At 47.6% G+C, this 27,284-nt stretch overlaps 1 protein-coding gene across 2 annotated transcripts; it reads left to right on the forward strand.

The window, feature by feature from the left end:
- The first annotated feature begins 17,959 nt into the window (after positions 1–17,959).
- Positions 17,960–24,282, forward strand: LOC144602223 (CD59 glycoprotein-like). 2 transcript variants are annotated; one of them, XM_078415050.1, is made up of 5 exons: positions 17,960–17,981; positions 19,062–19,158; positions 21,182–21,254; positions 21,899–22,003; positions 23,431–24,282. In XM_078415050.1, exons 2-5 carry the CDS (start codon positions 19,153–19,155, stop codon positions 23,646–23,648), a joined length of 402 nt encoding a protein of 133 aa, XP_078271176.1. In that variant the 5' UTR covers positions 17,960–17,981; positions 19,062–19,152; the 3' UTR covers positions 23,649–24,282. The 2 variants fall into 2 exon arrangements, with proteins under 2 accessions (XP_078271176.1, XP_078271177.1); XM_078415051.1 differs by lacking the exons at positions 17,960–17,981; positions 19,062–19,158 and adding an exon at positions 18,377–18,399.
- The last annotated feature ends 3,002 nt before the right edge of the window (positions 24,283–27,284 follow it).

Consider the following 27,284-nt stretch of genomic DNA (forward strand, 5'->3'; position numbering starts at 1 on the left):
CAGCCAGGACCTGCGAGCTTCCGATGTTGTGGTCCACAGAGCTCGCGGCCGAAACCTCCAAAGGTACAGTCGCAGCCACAAGCACAGCGCCACCACAGCCTCCGAAAGTCGGCCAGCTCGGAGATGGTAAGTCCAGGCCCTGCAACCGGAGCCTTCAAGGTCGATCCAGCTGAGGCCGCCAACTCCACGGTGTTAGGCCGTAGCGCGAACGGAGATACGACACGGAAGAGGGTCGCATTTCTGTTGAGGAAGAGATTTTTAAAAAGGTTTCCCCCACCACCCACATATACACAGCTAAAAATAGGCTATTACGTACATCTAACGCTAACAAATAGACAAAGAAGAAGAAAGACAAACAGACTGCCGGCGAGCCGCAGCTGCAAGGGCAGCGCTGCCACTTCCGGATCCTGCTGCAATTTTGCACAACCATCTTCACTATCTGCAAAACCACCTACTTTTGTATCATCAGCAAATGTGCTAATGGGGCCATGTATGTTCTCATCCAAATCATTGTTATAGATGACAAACGGTAACGGGCCCAGCACCGAACCCTGAGGCACACCATTAGTCACAGGCCTCCAATCCAAGAAGCAATCTTCCATCCTCTGCTTCTTTCCATGAAGCCAATTTTCTATCCATTCAGCTACGTCTCCTTGAATCCCATGCGATCTAACCTTCCAGAGCAGAGTAACCATGTGAAACCTTGTTGAATGCTTTGCTGAAGTCCATTTATACATCTACAATTCTGCCCTCATCAATCTTCTCGGTCACATCATTTAAAAACTCAATCAAATTTGTGAGATATGACCTCCCATGCTGACTATCCCTAATCAGCCCTTGTCCATCTAAATGCATGTATCCCCCCAGAATACTCTCTAGAAACTTTCTAACTACAGATGTTAAACTCACTGGCCTATAGTTCCCAGCATTTTCCCTGCAGCCCTTCTTCAATAGATGCACAACATTTGCCACCCTCCAGTCTTCTGGCACCTCTCCTGTATTTAAAGACAACTCATAAATTTCAATCAGGGCTCCCGCAATTTCCTTTCTAGTTTCCCACAATGTCCTTGGATGTATCTGATCAGGCCCTGGAGATTTGTCTAAAGCTTGCCAAAAGTCTTCTTCACCAACCTATCTACCTTTGACGTTACTCTCAAGGAACAATGTACCTGTACTCTTTGATCCCTCTGCTCTACAACACTATCCAGTGCTACACACCATCCATACACTGTGAGGGTCCTGTCCTGATTTGACTTCCCAAAATCAACAACTCACACTTATCTGCATTAAACTCCAATGGCCCATTTGCCCAGCTGATCAAGATCCTCCTGTAATTCTTGATATCCTTCTGCACTGTCCTACCTACTTCATGTCCTTTGCAAACTCACTGTTCATGCCTTGGATATACCCATCCAAATTGTTGATATAAATAACAAACAGCAATGGACCCAACACCAACTCCTGAATCATCCCACTAGTCACAGACCAGTCACGCTGAGAGCTTTTTACCACTTCCCTCTGTTTCCTATTATGAAGACCGTTCTGTATCCTGTCAGCTAGCTCTCCCTGGATCCCATGTGATCTAACCTGCCAGAGCAGCCAACCATGCGGAACCTTATCAAATGTCTTGGTGAAGTCCATATAGTCAATATAGCCCTGCCCTTGTCAACCTTATTGGTTACTTCTTCAAAAAACTCCACCAAATTTGTGAGTCATGAACAAAACCATGCTGACTATCCGTAATCAATCCCTGTCTATCTAAATGCATATATATATATTATCCTACAGAAACGAGTAACTTTCCTACCACAGGCTTACTGATCTATAGTCTGTAGGATTTTCTTTATAGCCGTTCTAGAATAGAGGCACAACATTAGCTACTCTCCAATCTTCCAGCACCAGCCAGGACTCCTGCAATTTATCTTCGAGATTCCCAGTGTCCTTGGATATATGTGATCAGCCCCAGAGATTGCAATTTATCTTCTAGATTGCCGGTGTCCTTGGATATATGTGATCAGCCCCAGAGATTGATCTACTTCATACATCCTAGCATATTCACAGCCATCTCCTTCACTTTGCCATCTCCTCAGAGATGCTCTTCCCAGCATCATGTAATCATTTATGCTGAGGTATTTGTATCAGTCTCCACCAACATCCCAATTTTCCACCCTGTTTGGTATCTGTCCGAGGGGCAAACTCTTTGCTGATACATCTACAACCACCCTGTTGAAATTCTAATCCATCCATGCATTCAGGCTGGCACTTCTGCTGCATCATATTGTTATCTGCATGATCTTGTTAGTGTCATGTGCACCATGTTACAGTGAAAAACTGTATTGTGAACTATCCAGTCAAATCTTCCCATATATGAGTACATCATATTGTGCAAAGGACAAAGGAAACAGAGTGCAGAATATGGACACAGGAAGAACAGTCAAAATTCCACGCAGACAGCATGGGAGGTCATGAGCGAACCCAGTCTCTGGAGCCGTGGGATAGCAGCTCGATTAGTTGCGATTCCATGTTTCTGCTTGTTAGGGCACAGACAAGAACTGCAGAAGGGGACAATTCAATCGCAGTGCTGCAACATGGGAAGCCACTCAGTTCAGGCTGGTGAAGAGGAACTCATTGGTGGCCGGGTACATTGCAGGCAAGGGATGGATTTGTTCCATCAAGGTTACCAGAGTCTGTGTTGGTACATAGAACAGGACAGCACAGAAACAGGCCGTTCTGGCCACATTGTGCCAAACATGGTAACAAATTAAACTGCACATCTGCCTGCACACGGTCTGTATCCCTCTATTCCCTGCCTGTTCATGTGTCTGCTGAAATAAACGTTGATATTGGGTTGCTTCCTGTGCCAGGGTTAATGACTTCTTCTCATAAATTACAAGGAAAGGAGCGAATCCAGGTGTCATTATTTTTGCAGTGATCAATAAATAAATAAATAGAAATAGGAATAAAGCTCGGGTGAGAGAGTTTGAGCTGTAATTAAAACAGGGAACATCACAGCTAACAATCTCTGGATTGTTACATAAGCCAATGTGGTTGGCGTACGGTCAAAGAGATCAGAGATGTGAATGCTTGGCTCAGAATGTGTGGGAGACAGGAGCTTCAGTTCACGGAGCACCACCACCAGTTCTGCCAAAAGAAATTGTTGCTTTGTGGTGAACTCCAGTTAACCAGGCCTTGACCAATGTCCTGATAAATTGGCCATCTAGAATTCAAGGGAGAGTTTTACTGGAGAAAGGTGGAAAAAGTCTAGGTCAAGGGTTAGGTTTATTGTTGGTACAGTGAAAAGCTTTGTTTTGCATGTAATCCAACAGATCAGGTATAGTGCACATAAATACCGTCGTCAAACTCAGGTGCAATAGATAGAGCTAAGGGGAAGATACAGAGTGCAGAATATAGTTCTCAGCATTGTGGTGCACCAGTTCCAGAGACAAATCCAATTATCACAATGGGTTAGAGAGGATTGGGACAGTACCCTAGCTAATGGAAGAACCGTTCAGAAGCCTGATAACAGAAGGGAAAAAGCTGTCCTTGAGTCTGGTGGTGCGCACTTTCAAGCTTTTGCTGGATGGAAGCAGGGAAAGAAGGAATGACAAGCCTTTGATTATGTTAGCTTTCCGAGGTAGCTTGAAGTGTTGATGGAATTAATGGGGGGAAATCTGGTCTGTGTGATGGACTAGGCGATATCTACAACTCTCTGCAATTCCTTGTGGCCCTGGGCAGAGCTATTCCCAAACCAAGCCATGATGCATCCAAACAGTATGGTTTCTATGGTGCATCTGTGGAAGTTTGTAAGAGTCATTGGAGACGTGCCAAATTTCTTCTGTCTCCTCAGGAAGTAAGAGCGTTGAGGTACCTTCTTGACTGTTGCATCAATATGGTTTGTCCATGACAGATCATTGGTAATCTTAGTGCCAAGGAACTTGCAGCTCTCAACCATTTCCACCTCAGCATCATTGATGCTGATTGGGGCATGTACTACACCACGCCTACTGCAGTCGATAACTAGCTCCTTCATGTTGCTGGCATTGAGTGATAGGTTATTCTTGACACCATGTTACTAAGTTCTCTGCCTGTACCGTCTCTTTATCGTCCGTGATCCGCCCCGCCACAGTGGTATCTTCTGCAAACTTGGAGATGGAGTTAGAGCCAAATTTGGTCATTGTGGGGTGAATTTAGGGAGTACAGTAGAGGATTGAGAACGCATCCTTGCAGGACACCAGTGTTGCGAATTATTGTGGAGGAGATGTTGTCACCTATCCTCACTGGGATTGTCAGTCAAGTCATGTCGGGTTTATTGTCTTATGCACGAGTACAGTGAAAGTTTTACATGCAACAACATCACATCACAGGTACATACACAAAAACATAAATTAATCATAAATCTATATACTAAAACTCGTTTGTTTGTTTGTTTGTTTGTTCCTGAACTACAGCAAAAACGGTATACGATAGCACGACAATTTTAGGCCCACCTTACTCACCGTCGTCCCTTCGGTGTTAATGGAAGAAGTTTAATTGAAATTGGTGTTATATTTTTTAAGTTATTCACATTTTAAAATTTAAATCTATCTCCTAGGGAGGGAGGGGGAGGATAAGGTGGGTTGAGGGGGATGGAGTGGGGGAGAAGAGGGGAGGGGAGGGGGGAGAGGGGAGGGCAGAGGAGAGGGTGCTGGACCAATGCAGGAGAGGTTTGGGCCCAACGGGTCCACTTGGTCTAGTTATACATAAATTCTGCAACACAGTAAAAAGAAAACATTGCAAAAGAAAAGACATCAGTGCAAAACGCAATTAGAAAAAACCCAAGTCTACAGTAATGCAAGAGACCTGCAGTGTTCCATTGTTGAAATCAGATTAGAGTTGTGTGGGTTGTTGTAGAAAAGTAGCTGTACCTGAACTTGGTGTCTGATGGTAGCAGTGAGAAGAGGCATGGCCTGGTTTGTGGGGATCCATGATGAGAGATACTAGGTTCTCGAGGTTGCGTTGCATATTGATGTTTTTGATGGTGGGGAGGGCTGTGTGGTCATGGACTGGCCTGAGTCCACCACTCCCTGCAGCCACTCACGTTCCTGTGCATTGTAATTGCCATGATGAAACTAGTCAAGATACTCTCAAAGGTGCACCTGTAGAAATTTGTTGGTGCATTTGGTGACATGCTGAAACACTAAGGTGAATGTGATGTAAATACTGTATGTAGATAAATGCTTTTTGAAAAATGTGATCAAGACTGAGGCATTCACCTGACTGAAACATGGATCGCTTGAAGATGTCAAACCGATGGACTCACCAGGGATCAGTGACATCTCTCCGTTAAGGCTGATCTTAAAGCTGTGCAGTAACTGGGTGTCGCCCATACTCAGGTCATCCAAAACATGACCAATACCCAGGGTGGAGGATGACACCATTAGAAGCCAAAATTCTCCAAGTGTGGATCAGATTAATTAGATGCTTCTGGAATTATGATGGCACTGTCCCCGGACAGAGGAAGAGGTACACAGAGGTGGCACGTGACAACTTCTATCTCCATCAAGAAAACTCATTATGGTCACCCATGGTAACACCACCGACTGTAGGTGTCCCTTCAAGTCATGCTAACCTGACTGGTAAATATATTATAAGAAAATAACTGCAGATGCTGGTACAAATCGATTTATTCACAAAATGCTGGAGTAACTCAGCAGGTCAGGCAGCATCTCGGGAGAGAAGGAATGGGTGACGTTTCGGGTCGAGACCCTTCTTCAGACTGATGTCAGGGGGGCGGGACAAAAGAAGGATATAGGTGGAGACAGGAAGATAGAGGGAGATCTGGGAAGGGGGAGGGGAGGGACAGAGGGAGTATCTAAAGTTGGAGAAGTCGGCGTTCATACCACTGGGCTGCAAACTGCCCAGGCGAAATATGAGGTGCTGTTCCTCCAATTTCCAGTGGGCCTCACTATGGCACTGGAGGAGGCCCATGACAGAAAGGTCAGACTGGGAATGGGAGGGGGAGTTGAAGTGCTCGGCCACCGGGAGATCAGTTTTGTTAATGCGGACTGAGCGCAGGAGTTCAGCGAAGCGATCGCCGAGCCTGCGCTTGGTTTCGCCGATGTAAATAAGTTGACATCTAGAGCAGCGGATGCAATAGATGAGGTTGGAGGAGGTGCAGGTGAACCTTTGTCTCACCTGGAAAGACTGTTTGGGTCCTTGGATGGAGTTGAGGGGGGAGGTAAAGGGACAGGTGTTGCATCTCGTGCGGTTGCAGGGGAAAGTGCCCGGGGTTGGGGTGGTTTGGGTAGGAAGGGACGAGTGGACCAGGGAGTTACGGAGGGAACGGTCTCTGCGGAACGCAGAGAGGGGAGGGGATGGGAAGATATAGCCAGTGGTGGGGTCCCGTTGTAGGTGACGGAAATGTTGGTGGATGATATGTTGGATCCGTTGGCTGGTGGGGTGGAAGGTGAGAACGAGGGGGATTCTGTTCTTGTTGCGAGTGGGGGGAGAGGGAGCAAGAGCAGAGCTGCGGGATGTAGAAGAGACCCTAGTGAGAGCCTCATCTATAATGGTGGAGGGGAAGCCCCGTTTCCTGAAGAACGAGGACATCTCGGAAGCCCTAGTGTGAAACACCTCATCCCGGGCGCAGATGCGGCGTAGACGGAGGAATTGGGAGTAGGGGATAGACTTTTTGCAGGGGACCGGGTGGGAAGAAGTGTAGTCCAGATAGCTGTGCGAGTCAGTGGGTTTATAGTAAATGTCCGTCACTAGTCTGTCTCCTGTGATGGAGATGGTGAGGTCCAGAAATGGGAGGGAGATGTCGGAGATAGTCCAGGTATATTTAAGGGCAGGATGGAAATTGGAGGTGAAGTGTATGAAGTCAGTGAGTTCTGCATGGGTGCAAGAGGTAGCACCAATGCAGTCATCGATGTAGCGGAGGTAGAGTTCGGGGATGGGGCCAGTGTACGTCTGGAACAGTGATTGTTCGACATACCCGACAAAGAGGCAGGCGTAGCTAGGGCCCATGCGAGTGCCCATAGCTACGCCTCTGGTTTGGAGGAAGTGGGAGGAGTCAAAGGAGAAGTTGTTGAGGGTAAATATATTGCCAGCCCTGCATCCTCACTGGGTCTGAGGCCTGGAATTCCCTGCCCAATAGCTGCGGCACCAGCTTCACCACAAGGACTGCACGGTTCAAGAAAGTTGTTGAACCTCACGTTCTCCAGGACAGTGAGGGATGGACAGTAAATGCTGACCTCGGCTGCCATGGATGGGGATCACAGCCAAGTCAAGCCATGAAGAATTCAAATACAGGGAATTGCAGACGCTGGAGTTACAAACAGGCACAAAATGCTGGGGTAACTCAGGCAGCATCTCTGGAGAACATGATAGGAAACGTAGGCCCTTTTGAAGAAGGGTCCTGACCCAAAATGCTGCCTCTCCATGTCCTCCAGAGATGTGCCGCTGAGTTACTCTCGCACTCTGTGAGAATTCAATTGCTTTTGCTAATTAAAGAGCAGAAGAATGTCACTTAGTCCAGGCAGAAGTGCATGGTTAGATCCTTCTGTGCAGGAGTCCTCTCCCTTTACATCAGGGACCTGGGCTGATAGTGTGCACAGACAGTGCTCTGTGATGGGTTCTTCTGTTGGTTCACGGACTCCCAGGCCACCTGCCATTTCTGCGGTCTGGAGGAGTCCATCTTCCATGTTTATGATTATTTGACAGAGTTGCTCAAGTTCTTCAGCCCAACTCTCCTGATCTTTAGCCACCTGGTGGGAAGGCAATGGGACGAGTTGGTTGAGACACTTCCTTGTGGGTCTGCTACTGGTAGCCATTAACGTCCAGGCAACGGGCTTTCTGAGGTTCTGCCTGAGCCTGTCCCAATTTTTTTAGATTTAGATTTTTAGAGATACAGCGCGGAAACAGGCCCTTCGGCCCACCGGGGCCGGGCCGCCCAGCGATCCCCGCACATTAACACTAACCTACACACACTAGGGACAATTTTTGCATTTGCCCAGCCAATCAACCTACATACCTGTACGTCTTTGGAGTGTGGGAGGAAACCGAAGATCTCGGAGATAACCCACGCAGGTCACAGGGAGAACGTACAAACTCCGTACAGACAGCACCCGTAGTCAGGATCGAACCTGAGTCTCCGGCGCTGCATTCGCTGTAAGGCAGCAACTCTACCGCTGCGCCACTTGCCGCCCAATTCTGAGGACACATCCATGACCAAGTGTCCTGGAGAGTGAGCACACGGTATCCACTGGCTCTCTGCAGCCTCGGGGAGTGATGGACTCAACTCCCTCTGGGCCAAGGAATAAAGTCATAGCCTGCCCAATCTCTCCCTGTAGCTCAGGCCCTCGTGTCCTGACAATATCCTCGTAAATCATCCCTGTACTCTTTCCAGCTTAATGGCACCTTTCCTACAGCAGGGTAACTGAAACTGGACACAGTACTCAGTCTGAATAAGGGTTTCAACCTGAAACGTCATCCATTCATTCTCTCCAGAGATGCTGCCTGTCCCGCTGAGTAACTCCCAGCATTTTGTGCCTATCTTCGGTTTAAACCAGCTTCTTCAGATCTTTCCTACACAATAATCCAAGTGTGGGCTCACCCATTGGGCCCAAACCGTAGGGTGTGGGTGCCAGTCCCACGCAGCATGCGCTGTACCTCAGCAGAGCTGTCTGTATCCTTCCGTGATGCGGGGAAGTGTATTTTGTACAGCTGCTCTTGCACACCTTCCACTTCCCCACCCTCTCCCGTCCGGACATGTTGTGGCGGTTCATTTGCCATCCGGCAGCGATGGAAGGGGGCGGGTCCTCAGTGATGGTCTCTATGTGGAGGTCCTCCCCCTTCACATCAGGGACCTGGGGTAGAGAATGTTGCCCACAGCCATACCATGCAACCGAGTTTTTGAGTTGGTTCATGGACTCCTTCATCCACCTGCCGCTTCTGCAGCCGGGAGAAATCTATGTACAATGTGTAGGAACTGCAGATGCTGGTTTACACTGAAGATAGACACAAAACGCTGGAGCAACTCAGCGGGTCAGGCAGCATCTCTGGGTGTACCATGTGCACCTGTGATGTGTGAAGTTGCAGCCCCTCTTTGAATATATAAAGGGGCCGCTCCTCAAATTCTGGTTCCACTTCAGCCCCACTCTGCTATCATTGGGCACCCATTGCGGGGGGGTCGGTCAGTCAGGGATCTCTTGGTTGGTTTGCTGCTGGGCCTGGCCAAGCTGGCCATTTGTGAGTCATGGCAGACAGCAACTGCACCCAGGCCAACTACCTGTCCCTCCTTTGGGCTTATATCCGTGCCTGTGTGTCTCTGGAGAGGGAGCACGCGGTGCCAACGGGAACCTTGCCCGCTTTCTGGGACTGCTGGGCACCACAGCAGCTTGAATGCTTCTTAGATGAAAGTAACTAAGTTTTGATTTGATGCCGAAATGGACAATCCTTTCTCAGAGTAGTGTTTTCACTGTGATTTTGTACCTGTAAATCAACTTACCTTTTTTCCCTTAACAAGGAGGTTTTATTCCAATAATCAGTCACGAAGTACTGGAAATATCAAAACTGCATGGCAGTTACCAAACATCAGCAATCAATCATTTAATTACAATATTATAATCCTTATCCACAGTGCCCTCGACAGCCCATGGCGACCAGCGTTCACAGAAGGCCTCCATCAACTTTCTTTTGCAAAAAAAAGTGTGGGCTTACCAACATCTTGTAGAGCTGTTGGACATAAAATGCTTGGAGTAACTCAGCGGGACAGGCAGCATCTCTGGAGAGAAGGAATGGGTGACTTTTCTGGAGATACTGTCCCAACTTCTATCGTCAATACCGCAACTGATGAAGGCTAATGTATCAAAAGGCTTCTTTATCACCCTTCCTGCGACACCACTTTCAGGGAACTGTGTACTTGTACTCAGATCCCTCTGCTATACAACACTCCTCAGGACCCTACCATTAACTGTGAAGGTCCTGCCCTGGTTTGACTTCACAGAATGCAACACCTCACACTATCTGAATTAAATTCTGCTTGGCATTCCTCGGCCCACTGCCATCAGCTGCTGGCCAGGGGAGTCTCAGGTGTTCGCTGGAGCAGAGGTGCCTCTTGCTGTCCCCAGAGGTGACATAGCGACTGACCGCTCCAGTAATGAAGAACAATAAGATCAGGCCTGCACTGGTACAGATGCCTAGCACAGTGCAGTTGGGGTTGACGGTCTTTGAGACATGTTGCCAGTTACCCTGGTCTCCACACCTGTTATGCTTCTTCCTGCACCATAGAGCGACCACCACCCCTCCATTATCTGGACAGAGTCCACGGTCACAAGAGATGCCAGCCACAGAGGATCAGCTTCCTGCACTGTAGGGGTAAGTCTGCTGGAGGTTGAGGGTCCAGCACTGTGTTATCAGGTAGGTTGACGTCCACTGGCTCTGCTACCTCTAGCCCTGCTCTCATGAAGGTGGGGTGGGGTGGGGTGGGAGGGGGATCCCAGTAAGTTGCAAGGGAATGCAGCAAACATCAGTCCGTGAGTCAGGTTCCCTGAACCATTAGATAGCGGATGATCTGACATTTTACTGTATCGTTTGACACACTCATCCACACAGCGACGTTTAGTCTGGACCTGCGGCACGGTGGCGCAGCGGTAGAGATGCTGCCTTACAGCACCAGAGACCTAGTTCGATCCTGACTACGAGTGCTGTCTGTACAGAGTTTGCATGTTCGTCCCATGACTGCGTGGGTTTTCTCCGGGTGCTCTGATTTCCTTCCACACTCCAATACTTACATGCTTGTAGGTTAATTGGCTTCGGTAAAAATTGTAAATTGTTCCTAGTGTGTAGGATAGTGCTAGTTTACGGGGATCACTGGTCAGTATGGACTTGGTGGGCTGAAGGGCCTGTTTCCATGCTGTATCTCTAAACTAAAAAGTACAGTAAACTAAAACCTGAACTTTTTCTCTCTTCTCCAGCAATCATGTTACTGGCCAGGATATATCTTGTTATAACTTCAGCCAAATTAATTTAAAGCTCCCAATTCAGTAAACATAGTCAGTCCTCTTCCAATCACCTCCCATCCCAGGGCCCTCTCTGAAATCACTGAAAACCTGATGATGTTATGGTTTCTCCTGAACTTGATCTGCCCCTGCCCTGGAATCGCCCCAACCGAGTAAGACATCTTGTACAAATTTCAGGAATTCCTCCCCCTCCTTGCCCTTTTGTGCTCTGCTCTTCCCTCTGACCACTATCAGAATCAATGAAGTGTTCCATTCTCGCAGCTCAATTGTTTGGAATTGTTTTTGAAATTTGCTTTTGGATTTTTTTCCTCCATGTTCGTCCCACTGTTTGCGAGCTTGCAGCACACCCTTGGCACTGATACAGTGCCTTTATTGTTCTGCAGCTGGAGCCAAAACAAATTCTGCTTTCAATGCTGAAGCATTATCATCCATCTCTTATCGTAGAATCAAAAAAGATTTATGATACAGGAGGAGGACGTTTGGCCCATTGGCTTTGTGCTGCTCAGAAGAGAGTTATGCAGCCTGATCCCACCTCCCAGCGCTGGATCCTGCAGCTCATGGCTCTGCACGTACACATCTGGGGACTGTTTAAATGTGATGGGAGCATCTGTTTCTCATCTACCTCTCAGACCCCATTACGAGGACATCATCTCTCTTGCACTACATTCACTTCTGAATCACCTTGACAATAAAAACACCTTTTACAGGATGCTATTCAATGACGACAGCTCAGCCTTAACAAAGTAATACCAAATCAGCTCATCTCTAAACCTTGGGACCTCCTTCTACAGCTGACTTCTGGACATCCTGAACAGCAAACATTGGATGGTTAGAACTGGTCATAGGAATTCCTCCAATACGACGATGCTCCACACTGGTGCTCCTCAAGGTTGCGAGCTCAGTCGCCTGCTCTACTCCCATACATCCCTGATGTGGCCAAGTACAACACCAATTCAATCTTGAAGTTCACCGACGATACAACTGATGTAAGCCGGATCAACAATAATGATAAAATGGAATACAGAAGAGATCGAGAAATTTGTGTCATGGTGACAGGACAACAGCCTAGCCCTCAACAAGATGAAAGAGCTGGTTGTTGACCTTAGAGAATGAGGGGGTGAACACAACCGTGTCCTCAGCAAGAGAGCTGCTGTAGAGATGGTCGACAGTTTCAAGTTCCTAGGTATCCATATCACCAGCAACATAAGTCCCTTCACACTGATGCTGTGATTATGAAAGTGCATCAGCGTATTTACTATATTTACTGTTGTTTGAGAGATTCTTTGTGTCCACGAGGATTCTCTCGAACTTCTCGAGATGCGGCACTGGGAGCCTCGGTGGGTGGCCACGGGAGCCTCGCGGTCGATGAGCGTGAGGAGGGAGGGAAAGACAATGGGGACCCGACGTGGGGGGACCGCCGTGAAGAACAAAGGGGGACCCGGTGTGGGGTACTCTAGTTTCGACTCCTCTGCCCAGGGGATAAGTCTGTGTTCGTTTATTTATTTGTTCCGGTGAAGGCACTGTGCACAAGGCAGCCAGCCAACAGGCCACTGGTCTTCTTGTAGCCTGGTATGCTCTTCATCCCGCTCCACACACCCCTCATGTTGTTCTGCTGAAGTTTCTGCTCCAGCCTCCTCCTGTAGTTGTCCTTGCTCTGTCTCAGTCTCGCCTTCAGGTCTTTCTGCACCCGTTTCACCTGCTCCCTGTCACCATTCCTGAAGGCCCTCTACTTCTGGTTGAGAAGGGCCTTTCTGTCACTGGTGACCCAGGGCTTGTTGTTGGGGAAACAGTGTACAGTCTCCTCAGGGACAACGTTATTCACACAGAACTTTATGGAGCTGGTAACACCGTCCATCTTGTTAGCCAGCGATCTCACATTCCCCATTGTGATGGAAGGCAAGTATGGCTTGTGCCTCCTTTTCTCCGCACGTCATTTTCTCCGCTTGTCACTACCTTCCATCCACCTCACTTTCACTGTGCGTCGCATTAGGAAGGTTGGAAGTATCGTCAAGGATGCCTGCCACACTGCCATTCCCGTTCCTCTCTTCTGCCTTCTGGGAGAACATACAAGAGCTTGTAAACACAAATGTACAGATTTAAGAAGTTTCTTTTCCAACTGCTATCAGACTCTTGAACAAATCCCCTCTCACACCCTCTTCCTGAGATGCTGCCATCATCCATTATTGCAGTTTAGTATTTTTGCCGTACTTCAGATTGCAATACTGTCTTGCACCATTTTGCTGTTTTTCAGCCACCTCTCCTCTCTCCCAGATTTTTTCCCTTCCCCCCACAATTAGTCTGAAGAAGGATCCTGACCCTCCATGTTCTCCAGAGATGCTGTCTAACCGGTTGAGTTCCTCGAGCACCTTGTGTCCTTTTGTGTAAACCAGCATCTGCAGTTCCTTGTTTCTATTCTTCAGCATAACCTCTTGCTCTTACATTCTGTGCTTCAACTAATAAAGGAAAGCAACCCATGAGCAACCCAACACCTATCAATCTGTCCCACTATTCATACGGGTATGTGAACATACACCTCTCTGTACCCTCCTGGTAACTGGGTATTCCTGCTGTGTTTTGTAACATCATACCTCACACTTCTGAGGATCGAACTCCATTCCCTTCTTGCTGCCCAGGTTTCAAGGCTATCCATACGTCCTCCAGTCTAACTCTTTGAGTTTAGAAGGATGAGGGGGTACCTCATTGAAACTTACTGACTAGTGAAAGGGCTGGATGGAGTGGATGTGGAGAGGATGTTTCCATTCGTGGGAGAGTCTAGGACCAGAGGCCTTAGCCTCAGAATAAAGGGATGTACCTTAGGAAAGGAGATGAGGAGACATTTCTTTAGTCAGAGGGTGGTGAATCTGTGGAATTCATGGCCACAATCGGCTGTGGAGCCAAGTCATTGGATATTTTTAAAGGCTGAGATTAACAGATTCTTAATTAGTAAGAGTGTCAGCGGTTATGAGGAGATAGGAGGAGAATGGGGTTAAGAGGGAAAGATAGATCAGCCATGATTGAATGACGGAGTAGACTTGATGGGTCGAATGGCCTATTTCTGCTCCCATAACTTACGAACTTTCCCGACCGACAACAACATCCCCAGTTTTTGTAAATTATTTTTTGTGCCCCAAGATCATGGGCTGAGCCACTAATATGTTTTATCAAGAGCAAGGGGCTGCATTGAGCCCCAGTAAACACCACTGGTTACAGCCTTTCTGGCATCAGCTGCCCACCATTTCCCCTCCTGTTACTCAGACAGATTTGGATCCAGCTCCTCTCTCCTGCCCACTTGTGTCAAAGGTCTTGCCTGAACTGCACCAGGTCATCAACGCTCCTTGTCACTTCTCTAAAATATTCAATTGTGAGTCAGAACCTCTCTTCAGGATTCAGGTAATATTTTTCATCAATAATGGCAAACTAGCTGTTTTTTGCTGCTCAATGCCACTTTATCAAGTTTGCAATCAGGATTAGCATGCCTCATTTATTCTTGTTATATCAGAGTCTTATAACAGGGTTCAGGCCCTTCAGCACATTGAGTCCATACTAAACATGATCCACCCATTTAAACTAATCCTTCATTGATCTCACTTTGTATAGGAAGGAACTTCTCAGTCTGAAGAAGGGTTCTGACCCAAAACGCCACCTGTTCCTTTTCTCCAGCGATACTGCCTGACCCGCTGAGTTGCTCCAGCACTTTGTGTCTGTCTATTGATCCCACTTTATTTCCCCCACATTCCCATCAACTCCCCCCAGATGCTACCATTCCCCCATTACACCAAAGGTAGTTTACAGCGAGCAATTAACCTGCAAGCACGTCTTAGGATGTGGGAGGTAACCGGAGCACCTGAGGGAAACCCACGCAGTCATAGAAAGGAGAATGTGGAAACTCCAGTTACTCCAGCACTTTGTGTCTTTCTCCACCAAGGGTATTTGTTTCCTAGTTTCCAACCATTCTTCACCCACCCTTCCTTCTTCTGACACTTTAGTTGGAACTCCTCCATAAAGTGTCCACTGTAAATATAGGTATTATTATGCACTGTATTTAAAAAGACGTGAAATTTCGTCAGAAGAAGAAACTGCTACACCATCTCTGAAAAAGGAGAGGATTCATAACTGAGCCATTATTACTGCAGCGGGAAGTGTGTGAATACTGTAGTACCAACTTTATTACTGCAGTAGGGAGTGTGTGAATACTGTAGTAACCAATATTATCACTGCGGTAGTGTGTGTGAATACCATAGTAATTGTCATTGTTACTGCAGGGGGAAAGTGTGAATACTGTACTAACCAATATTACTGCAGTGGGAATGTAAATACTGTAAAGAATGTAATATTATTACTGCAGTCAGCAGGTATGTGAAAACAGTAGTAACCAACATCATTACTGCAGGAGGGAGTGTGTGCATACTATAGTAACCAACATTACCACTGCAGGAGGGAGTGTTATCTACTATAGTAACCAACATTATTACTGCAATGGGGAATGTGTGAATACTGTAGTAACCAACACTATTACTGCAGTGGGGAATGTGTGACTACTGGCTTAACCAATATTATCACAGCAGTAGAGTGTGTAAATACTGAACTGTCATTGATACTGCAGTGGGGAACATGTGAATACTGTAGTAACCTGCTGTAGTACAGTAGTGTAGTACTGCAGTGACTAGTGGGGTGCCGCAAGGCTCAGTGCTGGGACTCCAGTTATATGAAATATATATTAATGATTTAGATGAAGGAATTAAAAGTAACATATCCAAGTTTGCGAATGACACAAAGCTAGGTGGCAGTGTGAGCTGCGAGGAGGATGCTATGAGGCTGCAGGGTGACTTGGATAGGTTGGGTGAGTGGGCAGATGCATGGCTGATGCAGTATAATGTGGATGAATGTGAGGTTCTACACTTTGGTGACAAGAACAGGAAGGCAGGTTATTATCTGAATAGTGCCAGATTTGGAAAAGGGGAGGTACAACTAAACCTCCTTGCACACCAGTCACTGAAAGTAAGCAAGCAGGTACAGCTGGCAGTGAAGAAAGCTAATGGCATGTTGGCCTTCATTGCGAGTGGATTTGAGTTTAGGAGCAAGGAGGTCCTACTGCAGTTGTACAGGGCCCTCGTGAGACCAGACCTCGAGTATTGTGTGCAGTTTTGTTCCCCTAATTTCAGGAAGGACATTCTTGCTATTGAGGGAGTGCAGTGTAAGTTCACCAGGTTAATTCCCGGGATGGCGGAACTGACATATGATGAAAGAATGGGTCGACTGGGCTTGTATTCAATGGAATTTAGAAGGGTAAGAGGGGATCTTATAGAAGCACAGAAAATTCTTAAGGGATTGGACAGGCTGGATGCAGGAAAAATGTTCCCGATGTTGGGGGAATCCAGAACCAGAGGTTACAGTTTAAGAATAAGGGGTAGGCCATTTAGGACTGAGATGAGGAAAAACTTTTTGACCCAGAGTTGCAAATCTGTGGAATTCCTGCCACAAAAGACAGTGGAGGCCGATTCACTGGATGGTTTCAAGAGGGAGTTAGATTTAGCTCTTAGGGCTAAAGGAATCAAGAGATATGGGGAAAAAGCCAGAACGGGGTACTGATTGAGAATGATCAGCCATGAGCACATTGAATGACGGTGCTGGCTCGAAGGGCCAAATGGCCTCCTCCTGCACCTATTTTCAATGTTTCCATGTTTAATTCCAGATTGATTCCTGGGATGGCAGGACTTTCATATGAAGAAAGACTGGATAGACTCGGCTTGTACTCGCTGGAATTTAGAAGATTGAGGGGGGATCTTATAGAAACTTACAAAATTCTTAAGGGGCTGGACAGGCTAACCCTGTCCTACCCTAAGATTGTTCCCGATGTTGGGGAAGTCCAGAACAAGGGGTCACAGTTTAAGGATAAGGGGGAAGTCTTTTAGGACCGAGATGAGAAAGGTTTTTTCACACAGAGAGTGGTGAGTCTGTGGAATTCTCTGCCACAGAAGGTAGTTGAGGCCAGTTCATTGGCTATATTTAAGAGGGAGTTAGATGTGGCCCTTGTGGCTAAAGGGATCAGGGGGTATGGAGAGAAGGTTGGATGATCAGCCATGATCATATTGAATGGCGGTGCAGGCTCGAAGGGCCGAATGGCCTACTCCTGCACCTATTGTCTATGTTTCTAACCAACATTATCACTGCAGTGGGGAGCGTGTGAATACTGTACTAACCAACATTATTACCGCAGCGGGGTCCTAGTCTGGGTCCAATGTGGGTCCGTGTGAGGTCTGAGCTCTTCCCGCTCCCACCAGAGCCTCACCGGCTCGGGTAAGTGGTCAGGGTCGGTTACAGGGCTGGGGGTCTCTGGTAAACGGGCAGCACCAGCAGCCAGGCCGCGTTGGGCGAGGGGAGCGCCGCGCGGGGGGAGGGAGCGTTGTGAGCTGTGGTGCGGCTGGAGAGCACGAGGGGGCGCTGTTGTGGTGCGGCTGGAGAGCACGAGGGAGCGCTGCTGTGGTGCGGCTGGAGAGCACGAGGGGGCGCTGCTGTGTGACCGACCGGGCGGGACCATGTGCCATATTTGTGGGCGGGGCCATGTGATGGACAGGGGTCGTGGCCAGGAGGGGCGGGCTGGGGCTGGGGCTGGGCCGCAGTGGGCGTGGTCACGTGACGTGAGAGTGCGCGGGGCCACGAACAGGGGGTGGGACCGTTAGCTGTGGGCGGGGCCGTGGCTTGTGCCGGGGGCGGGGCCTGTTCCGGGGCGGGGCCTGTGTCGGGGTGAGGGCGGGGTTTGCGCCGGGGGCGGGGCCTGCGCCGGGCGCGGGGCCCGTGTCGGGGCGGGGCCTGTGCAGAGGGAGGGCGGGGCCTGTGCAGAGTGAGGGCGGGGCCTGCGCCGGGGCGGGGCCTATGCAGGAGGTGTGGCCCGTGCCGGGGGCGGGGCTGGGCCGCGCTTCACCTGGGGCTCGGATCGGCACCGCCAGTCCGGGACTGACTGAGGGACGAGCGGCAGCAGCGGTGAGAGGGAGCGCGGCGGGGATGTGTGACGGAGACAGAGAGGGGGATGCCCGGCGCCTGGGGCTCAGTCTCCTCTCCACCCCGGGGCACCGGGCATCCACGGGCAGTGAGGGGGCACGGGGGCGGGCAGACAGGTAGCGGGCAGGGACGGGTGGTGGTGACGGGGCGGACAGGTGGGGTCGCCGGCACTGCACTAGGCGGCGGGAGCCTGTAGCCGGTCCCCAGGCAGGTGTTGGAGTAGCCCGGGACAGGGGGACAGTGCTGTTGGTGGGAGGGAGGGAGGGAGGGAGACGCGGCGTGAGTGCTGTTGATAGGAGGGACAGTGGGCGCAGTGTTTTTGTCGGGGAGTTTGTACAGTTGCCCCAGGAGAGTGCCCTGCCCTGGACTGTGTGGGGCTTCCTGAAGCGCACTGACCCAGGCAAGTGGGGAACTTCCCGATGCATGCATGAGTCCTGCTCCTGCAACGATGAACAGGCTGCGAGGTGTCAGGTTATGATTCAATCCCTCAAGGTGTTCACCCTCACAGCATCTCCTGTAGTCATGTTGTTTATGTGGCTGGTCCAGATTCTGTTCAATACTGACCTTCTCCCTCCCTCTGGCTGTTGGTGGCAGGTGACTTGCCAGTGATGATGCCAACTGATGGTGAGGATGGGTGGTTAAGCTTGGTCTCGATGGAAGTGTTTATTGCCTTGCATTTTAATGGCACACATATTCGCCATTTAGTGTCATGTAGTTATACAACATGGAAACGGGTCCTTTGCCCAATTTGACCATGCTGACCAAAGTGCCAACGTGGGAGCTAGTTTTCTTGGGCAGTTTATCCCATATATGCACCACTGTGTTTAAAATATGCTGCCTGGGTCCTCTTTAAATCTTTCCCCTCTCCCCCTAAACCCTTACCCGTTAGTTTTAGATTCCGTTACCCTGGGAAAAAGACTGACTGTCTACTGTCCATGCTGCTCATGATTTTATATTTCTCCTACAAACTCAATCGAAATCCCCAGCCTATCCAGTCTCTCTATATCTTGAACCTGCCATTCTGGGCAACACCCTTGTGAATCTTTTCTTCGCCCTCTCTAGCTTAACCACACACTTCCTATAATAGTACTCCAGGTGTGTTTTGTACAGCTGCAACAGGAGATTCCAAATCTTGTGTTAAGTGTCCTGACCAATGAAGGCAAGTATGGCAAATAACTTTTTTCACCAGCCTGTCTGTCTCTACATTTCCCACTTTTGGGGAACAGTGTACTGGTCTCTGTTCCACAGTGCTCTCCAGGACCCTGCAATTCACTGTGTAGGTTCTACCATGCTTTAAGTATCCAAAATGCATAGTTCTGCACTTGTCCAAGTTCAATATACTGTTCCCATGTCTGTTTTCCCAGTTAATCTTCATCCTAATATATCCTGATGACCTCCTTTACTGTCTGCTACACCAATTTTGCTTGCATGCAAACTTACTAATCATAGTACCTATGTTCTTGTGCAGTTTCATCCCATGTTGTCCAGGCATTGCTGTGTGCAGGGAAGACTGCATCATTTACTGAGGAGCTGTGAATGGAATTGATTATTGTGCAATAATCAGTGAACATCCCCTCTTCTGACCCAATGTGGGGGGGAGGTCATTGCTGAAGCAGCTGAAGACAGTTGGGCCTGGGCTCCTGCCATAAGACTGGGATGATTTACCTCAAACAATCATCTCTCTTTGTGTGAGCTATAACAGTGTCCACTGGAGTATCTGAAGAAGGGTCTCGACCTGAAACGTCATCCATTCCTTCTCTCCAGAGATGCTACCTGTCCCGCTGAGTTATTCCAGCTTTTTGGGTCTATCCACTGGAGTATTTTCCCTTTGTCCAGCCTTCCCAGATGTGCCGGTGTCCTACTCTGATAAATGTAAGAAAATAACTGCAGATGCTGGTACAAATCAAAGGTATTTATTCACAAAATGCTGGAGTAACTCAGCAGGTCAGGCAGCATCTCAGGAGAGAAGGAATGGGTGACGTTTCGGGTCGAGACCCTTCTTCAGTCTGAAGAAGGGTCTCGACCCGAAACGTCACCCATTCCTCCTACTCTGATAAATGTTACCTGATGCCAAGTGGTCACTTGCCTTGCCTCCTGGAATGGTCCTGAGGAGCAGGTATTGTTCACAGCAGTGCCCAAAGATAATCAGAGACTGAGAGTATGAAGAAACAATAAGCCAGATTGGGTTTATGCTGCTCCTTGTGCAGGACAACCTGGCAGCAGCAGAGGAAAGCCCCCCCTCTCCTTTGCTGCTTTATTTCCCACCCCTCTCCATGCAACCTTTAGGGGGACTTCATCCCCTTCATTGTGAACGAGCTGTATGCTTTCAGATGGGGTAAATGCAGTCATTAGCATGCCAAGCAAAACAGTTCAAATGTTCTTCTAATGCTGCCACTTCTAAACTTTGGAAATCAATCATGCCACTTTGTATTTACAGACTTCTATAAACATTGAATGTGTTGCATTAAGGACTAAAGCCTATAATCTTTTGAATATGTAAGCTGTATCCGGCTATTCGTTATATGACTCTAACTGCCCAAGTTGACTGAACAATTTTCAATTGTTTGATGGGTAGAAACTAAGCATATTTGCACTCTGTAAATTAATCAAATAAACCCATGTCAGTTGACATTGTAAAGTCTATTGTTTTACACAAAACAAAATTCTGTGGAGAAAGCACAAGTTGCGCCCTTGGGTTAATTTTGTTTTGTGTCTCAGTACGTGCAGTTCCTGTAAGATTGTGCGATTCGCAGTGATTGGAAGGTCCTTCTCAAAGACGACTCCAGTGGGTCCTCTTCATGTCCTGGCAGAACCGTGTGAAAGCATTGATGTTCTTTCATTAGTTTCAAAGCTTGTTAATGTTGTTTTACCCATTCTTGCTGTGGGTTTAGCTACACTGTACCAACAACACAAACCCCATGACCTTGTGCACTGTCATATTGAATGGCGGTGCATATTGAAGTGCAGGCTCGAAGGGCCGAATGGCCTACTCCTGCACCTATTTTCTATGTTTCTATGTCACCATGTGACTCTGTTGTGATAGCGGGTGGCCGCTGGTGGTCATGCGGCAGTCCCGCATTGGTATTCAGTGGTGGGGAGAGTATGCACTATCACTGGGGAGTGTACACACTTCACAGGCAAGGAGGACTCACAATCTAATGGATGACATCTGTTCTTGCCAGGTGCGCAACACAAGAGCCATGGAACACAGCTTACTAAAGTGCCTCCTCTTCATATCACTCTGCTCAGCATTTGGTGAGTTGCATTTGGCCTGAGACAGTTTATAACATGTATGCAACCATGTGTATCAGGAGAATGTGCACCTGCACTGGATGAGACTGTGTATCCAGAGTAGACTCTGGATTAGACTGTGCCCCCACATCCCTGCTGTATATCCATATAGCATGGACTTTTAGGAGTTTAGGTGTATGTTTGGAGAGTCCAGTCTCTAGGGTAGGTGTACATACGCAGCATAGGTACTCTTGGGTCAGGGGGTGGTGAACAGGAATGCAGTGTAACAGACAGCAAGTGTGCCTCGTGTGTGGCTGGGATTTGTACACCTAGACTGTATGGAACCACTGGGGGGGGGGGGGGGGGGGGGCATTATATCCAGCAACTAACCTTCTGCAGGTGAGTTTGTATCTCCAGAGAGCACGCACCACAGCGGGATTTCCAGGACCTTCTGGGGAAGGGGCATTATATCCAGAGAACAAGCACTTCCTGTAGGAGAGTCTCTGTATCCAGGCAGCAAGCACCTTCTGAAGTGTGAACCCTCTGGGTAGGACAGTATATACAGACTGAGTGCCCCCCTGGCAGCATACACCCACGTACAGACCCACTTTGGGTCCTGCTGGATATTGTGTGTGTTTACACTGCCTTGACTTCTTTTTTGTCACTAGGATCTGCCCTGGAATGTTATGTGTGTGAATCTAAAGAAGACTCTCTGTGCATTAAGCAGTCATGTGGCCATGACCAGGATGCCTGCCTGAACGTCACCTTTCACAGTATGTATTTTGGGGTTGGTCGCTTCTGCTGACACGCAGAGCGAGAAAGAAAACCTCTGGATTCTGCTTTGTAACAGTACCCTTGAATTTTTTTCCAAAGCTAGTGGCCCTGGCCTCTAACCTGCCATTACAATTGACCCAACACTGTTCTCCATGTGGCCTTATCAACCACTTCCTTCTGTTTCACACAGGAACCAGTCTGTGGTGTGAGGCGTCAGAGTTGGAGGAATGTGCACCTGCACTGGATGAGACTGTGTGTCCTTCCAGACACTGAATAGTTGGTGGGAGAAAATGGCCACTTTCACCAGAGCGTGGGTGTGCTGGGGAGGTCATGACTTATCTCTTCTCCCTCTAGTGAGTGGGGCAAAAGGTCCATCTACAAGGAAAAGCTCTGGTGTCCTTACAAATGGCAGGGCCATAAGAAGTGAAAGTGAATACTGGGGTATAAAGAACGTGGTTGGAGTTCAGAGATGTGGGTCTTAGATTAAGTGATTCAGTCAACATAGAGCAGCAACAACAAGGAGGTGTGATCATGATCGATGTCCAAAGTAGAAGCCCAGTGGATGCAAGTGGCCAGCACGATCACTCAAATATATTTGTCTCAACTCAGTTTCCATTAACATTCTGCTGAAAGGATGATGAACTAGTTTCAGATTACTGGCAGTCAGAGGTGACAAAGGATAAAATCTAAAGGGATTTTAAAATCATTTGGAAAGATTAAAAAGGGTGTTGAGCATCATTTGCAAAAGGCAGATCATTACCTTACAATTCTCAGTGGCCTTTTATGAGGTAGCTGCCTTAATATAGAAAAATCCCTTGGGAGAATTTAGTTTGCAGGTTAAAGTTACAAATTACTTTATGTAAAGGAAACACCTTCATGTCAGGATTTTAACAGGTCAGATGGGAATCGGTACTGGAATTCTCTCTAACCAAGTGTCTTGAGATTTCTGGAGTTGTCTTGCAAATGTCCATGGTTTTTGCCAACTTGGCAAAACAGTTTACCTGTGCTGTCATTTCTCCCACCCTGTGACTGAATTTGCCTCATCTGCACACTTTCCACTTCCAGGTGGAGAATGACACTTGTCAAGCTGTCATCTGCTTGTCACACTCCCTGATATGTAGATTCATTGCATTGTAGTATTTTCCCACGCTGATTTGTATGGCTGATGAGGATTTTCGAAATTTGGAAATGGGCTGCTTTTAAGGGGGGATCTCACTGAATAACAAATCAGAAAGCCAGGTCTTTGGAAGTTGGACTTTTCAGTGGACTACCTCTGTTCCTACACACCCTCCCTGGCCCCTCCAAACACCTTGTGTTCCCCCAACTTCCTCCTGCCCTCCACTAAACATTTTTTGCTGCACTCCCTCTGGGTTGGTTTCACTGTCCAATTGATAATCATTTGTTCATCTGTTCTTATTCCTGTAAGATAATAATTTCTTCCGCCGCTGCTGGACCAAGCGAAAGTGTAACATCAAGGACGTGCAGGCGGGGTTCAATATCGAGTTGGGATTGACACTTAGCTGCTGCAGCGTGAACTTGTGCAACTCCAAGAGCGGTGTGGAGCCTGGACCAGTCGCACACATCTATCTGCTGGGTCTGCTCTCTGTTTTTACCAGTCTGCATCTGTGTTGGTCCCAAAGCTGAAAACATTCCTTTTTTCTGTACATCCTCTGTTCACCGTTTGAGGAAGGAAGGATTGTCCTGAATGCCACGAGCTGTACTTTCTTGGGTTTCCCACTAAATGTATGTGGTCTTTGTATTGCACTCATTTCTCACCTGACCGCCCCCACTCCCCCTCCAAAAGAGGGAGCACAGTCCCTCCAGAAGATTCAGGTCACTGCTCATTTCAACCAGCATTTGACAAGTTCTGTCAGCTTCTAAAGCCAGTGGAGATTAAACCAGAGTATTACAAACCTTGCAGCTACTGTGCAAATGGTTACTCTTGTCATACAACACCAGTGGCCTGAACTGGACTTGTGTCAATGAATGCATATCTAACACATTCTACAGCATTTGATGCATCCCATGTAATTTTAGTTCTCCCCCCCCTCCTCTTGCATTACCTAACCCAGCCCAAGGCTAACATACTAATATGTGCAGCAGACAGGTTAAGACGCTGCTTCCAGGGACCAATCTGGCCCGGTCTAATGCTCAAGATGCAAGCAGAAACTAATGATGGCTATGTTGCTGAGTAATTTGCAGCTGATGACACATGGGGTAAAGTGACATGTATATACTTTACTGATGCCTTTGTACTTTGCAATTATTGATTATAAATAAAAAACCTTTTTTGGTAGAAGTTTTTTTTTTGTGTGGTTATGGAAACTGAAGAGTCCAGTGTAATGTTGATGAGGGTAAGGGTAATATCACATTGTTGGCCTGTAGAAGATGAAGAACCAACCCAAAATGAAATACTGTTTGACCTGTCTCATGCTGGTAATGTTTGGAGTAACTACAGCAAAATCTGTCCTGGCACTGCTGAACATGTTAACTCAAGACCAGGTTTCTACGAGGACACCGCTGAACATGCCAGCTCAAGACCAGGTTTTCATGAGCTACCTTGGCTCAGCTGCTGCTGCAAAACTGTGCTTAACCCTAATCTAACTTTGTGCACGGTTATATTAATTTGGATTGTCGATGGCACAAATTGATGGTTCAGTGAAGGTGGTGGTCTAAGGTTGCAGCAGGATGAAGATCAACTGGGAAATTAGGTAAAGAAATGGCACATAGAATTTAACTAAAAATAAAGAGGCGGGACATGCACAGTGAATGGCAGAGGGGAGTGTTCTAGTTTATCAAAGGGTACATTGTACACAGTTCTCGAGAAATGATAATATGTAGCCAGGGTGGTGATAATGGCACATGACATTGACGTACAGGTTTGTAGGTTAATTGGCTTGGTAAATGTAAAAATTGTTCCAAGTGGCTGTAGGACAGTGTTAATGTGCGGGGATCGCTGGTCAGCACGGACACGGTGGGCCAAAGGGCCTGTTTTCATGCTGTATCTCTAAACTAGACGTGCTTGCCTTCATTGGTTGGGGTACAAGAATTAGATCATATTCCAGCTGTACAAGATCTTGGAATATTGAATACAATTCCAGTTGCGATGTGATTAAAGTAGAGGGTGCAGAAAACATTGACAAGGATGCTGCTGGAAATGAAGGGTTTGAGTTACAGAGTGACAGGATAGGCACTAATTTTCCTGGAGTGAAGGATGCTGAGGGATGATCTTAGAGGTTTATAAAACTGAAAATGGAATGGGAGTCTAAAATTAGACAGCGTATGTTTATGGAGAGAGGGAAAGTTTTTCACACATAGGATGGTGAGTATATGAAATGAGCTGCTGTAAAATGTATAGAGGCAGGTACAATGAGAATGTTTGGAAGACAGTTGGTCAGTTACATGGATAGGAAAGGTTGAAATACAGGGGCCAAACAGGATTACCAGAGGTACATTGTTCAGTGTGGAAGGGCCTATTCCATGCTGTTTGGGTGATTCACCCTGACCCAACCATTGGTGTGGAAGATTTACAGCAGTCAAATAAACTACCAATCTGCACAATTTTGGGATGCGGGATGAAAATTGAGCACTACGGAAAACCCCACATGCTCACAAGATTAAGCAAACTCCATACAGATTGCATCTGAGGTCTGGACTGAACCTGGGCCTCTGGAGTGGTGAGGCAGCAGCAGCTTTCTTGACCAACGTGTGATTTATTTGGACTCTGCTGAAGGCAGCTTCAGAACATGCATGACTGCAATAGAGAGCTCCTTACTGCAGGGTGACATTACCAGTTGCACTCCATCACTGGTAACTTGTGCAGCAGAGAACGATGCACTTCACAATACATCTGAGGGTGGGGAATCTGTGGAATTCATTGCCACAGAGGGCTGTGGAAGCCATCAATAGATATTTTTAAGACAGAGGTAGATAGATTCTTGATTAGTACGGGGTATGGGGAGAAGGCAGGAGAATGCAGTTAAGAGGGATAGATCAGCCATGGTTGAATGGTGGAGTAGACTTGATGGGCCGAATGGCCTAATTCTGCTCCTATCACTTATGAATTTATGAACGTTGACATACAATGGGTAGGGAGGTGCACTGAGACACCAACATATTGAGCAGAGAACCAGAACTACTCAAATAAGAAAAATCTCTTGTTAATCTCCAAACGAGGTTCCGTGTAACCCTTTGACCCAAGGTATAGAGTAATGAATGTCTGATGAAGACAGTTGGTATTACCTTTCACTGTGTTCACCAGAGACAGTGCAATTGTGCATCGTCCAACCATGCTGGGAGATTTCAAACTCTTGCACGTTGCCATGGGAGGGTGGGAAGAATGCACACCTAGAAACCATACCAGGAGTCCATTGCACACTGGAAATCACAATCATAGCCAGGAGAACATGCCAACTTATTGTTTCTGTCAAATCAAAAGCTGTGCTGCAGAGAGGCATTCATTGTCCTGCGGAAAGCACCACTTGCTGACTGATGGCAGGCAAGGTTTTTCTGGAGCAAGTTGGCAAAGTGAAATCGGCACAGGTCTAGTCACCCCATTACAGGGCAGATGCGGACGACTTAGAGAGGGTGCAGAAGAGGTTTACCAGGATGGGGCACTCCTGGTGGATTAGAGTGCATATGGAGAGGTTGGGCAAAGTTGGATTGGAGAGTCGGAAACTTAACAAAATCTTATAAAATTATCATATTGAGAGGGTAGATGGTCAGAATCTTTTACCCAGGTGAAAGGTCAAACTGTGGAGCACAGCTTTAAGGTCAAAGGAAAAAATTTAAAGGAGATTTTGCAAGGCAAGTTTTTTATATAAGGTACGCACCTGGAACATGGTGCCAGGGAAATGTAGCAGACACAGCAGCAACATTTAAGAGGCATTTAAACAGGCATGTGAATGGGCAGGGAATAGAGGGATATGGATCTTGTGTAGGTTGATGAGAATAGATTGGCTTCAAGGTTGGTGCAGACATGGTGAGCTGAGGAGCCTGTTCCTGCACTGTGCTGTTCAATGTGACTCAAAACCCAGTTGGTGACTGGTTTACATCAAAGGCCATGTTGTCTATAAGTTTTAACAGCTGTCCTGAGAGCATCTGGTCCACGTAGGCTTTGTGCAAGTCTCCTCAAGTCCCTCAAAGCAATGCTGGGGCAATCATTCTCCACCTCCATTTCTTGTCCCACAGTTTCCAGTGCAGAGAAACAGCCACACCTATTTCAGCATCAATCAGTGGGAACGCTGCTTTTCCGTGGAAAAATTGCAAGTGAGGAACAAT

The sequence above is a fragment of the Rhinoraja longicauda genome, chromosome 18 (assembly GCF_053455715.1).
Source record: "Rhinoraja longicauda isolate Sanriku21f chromosome 18, sRhiLon1.1, whole genome shotgun sequence".
Lineage (NCBI taxonomy): Eukaryota > Metazoa > Chordata > Chondrichthyes > Rajiformes > Arhynchobatidae > Rhinoraja > Rhinoraja longicauda.

Excerpts from the sequence above, each read along its gene's own strand:
- LOC144602223 (XM_078415050.1), top strand. Across the intron at positions 21,255-21,898 it reads ATCACTCTGCTCAGCATTTG|GATCTGCCCTGGAATGTTAT; the intron begins GTGAGTTGCATT and ends TTTTGTCACTAG. Across the intron at positions 22,004-23,430 it reads CCTGAACGTCACCTTTCACA|ATAATAATTTCTTCCGCCGC; the intron begins GTATGTATTTTG and ends TATTCCTGTAAG.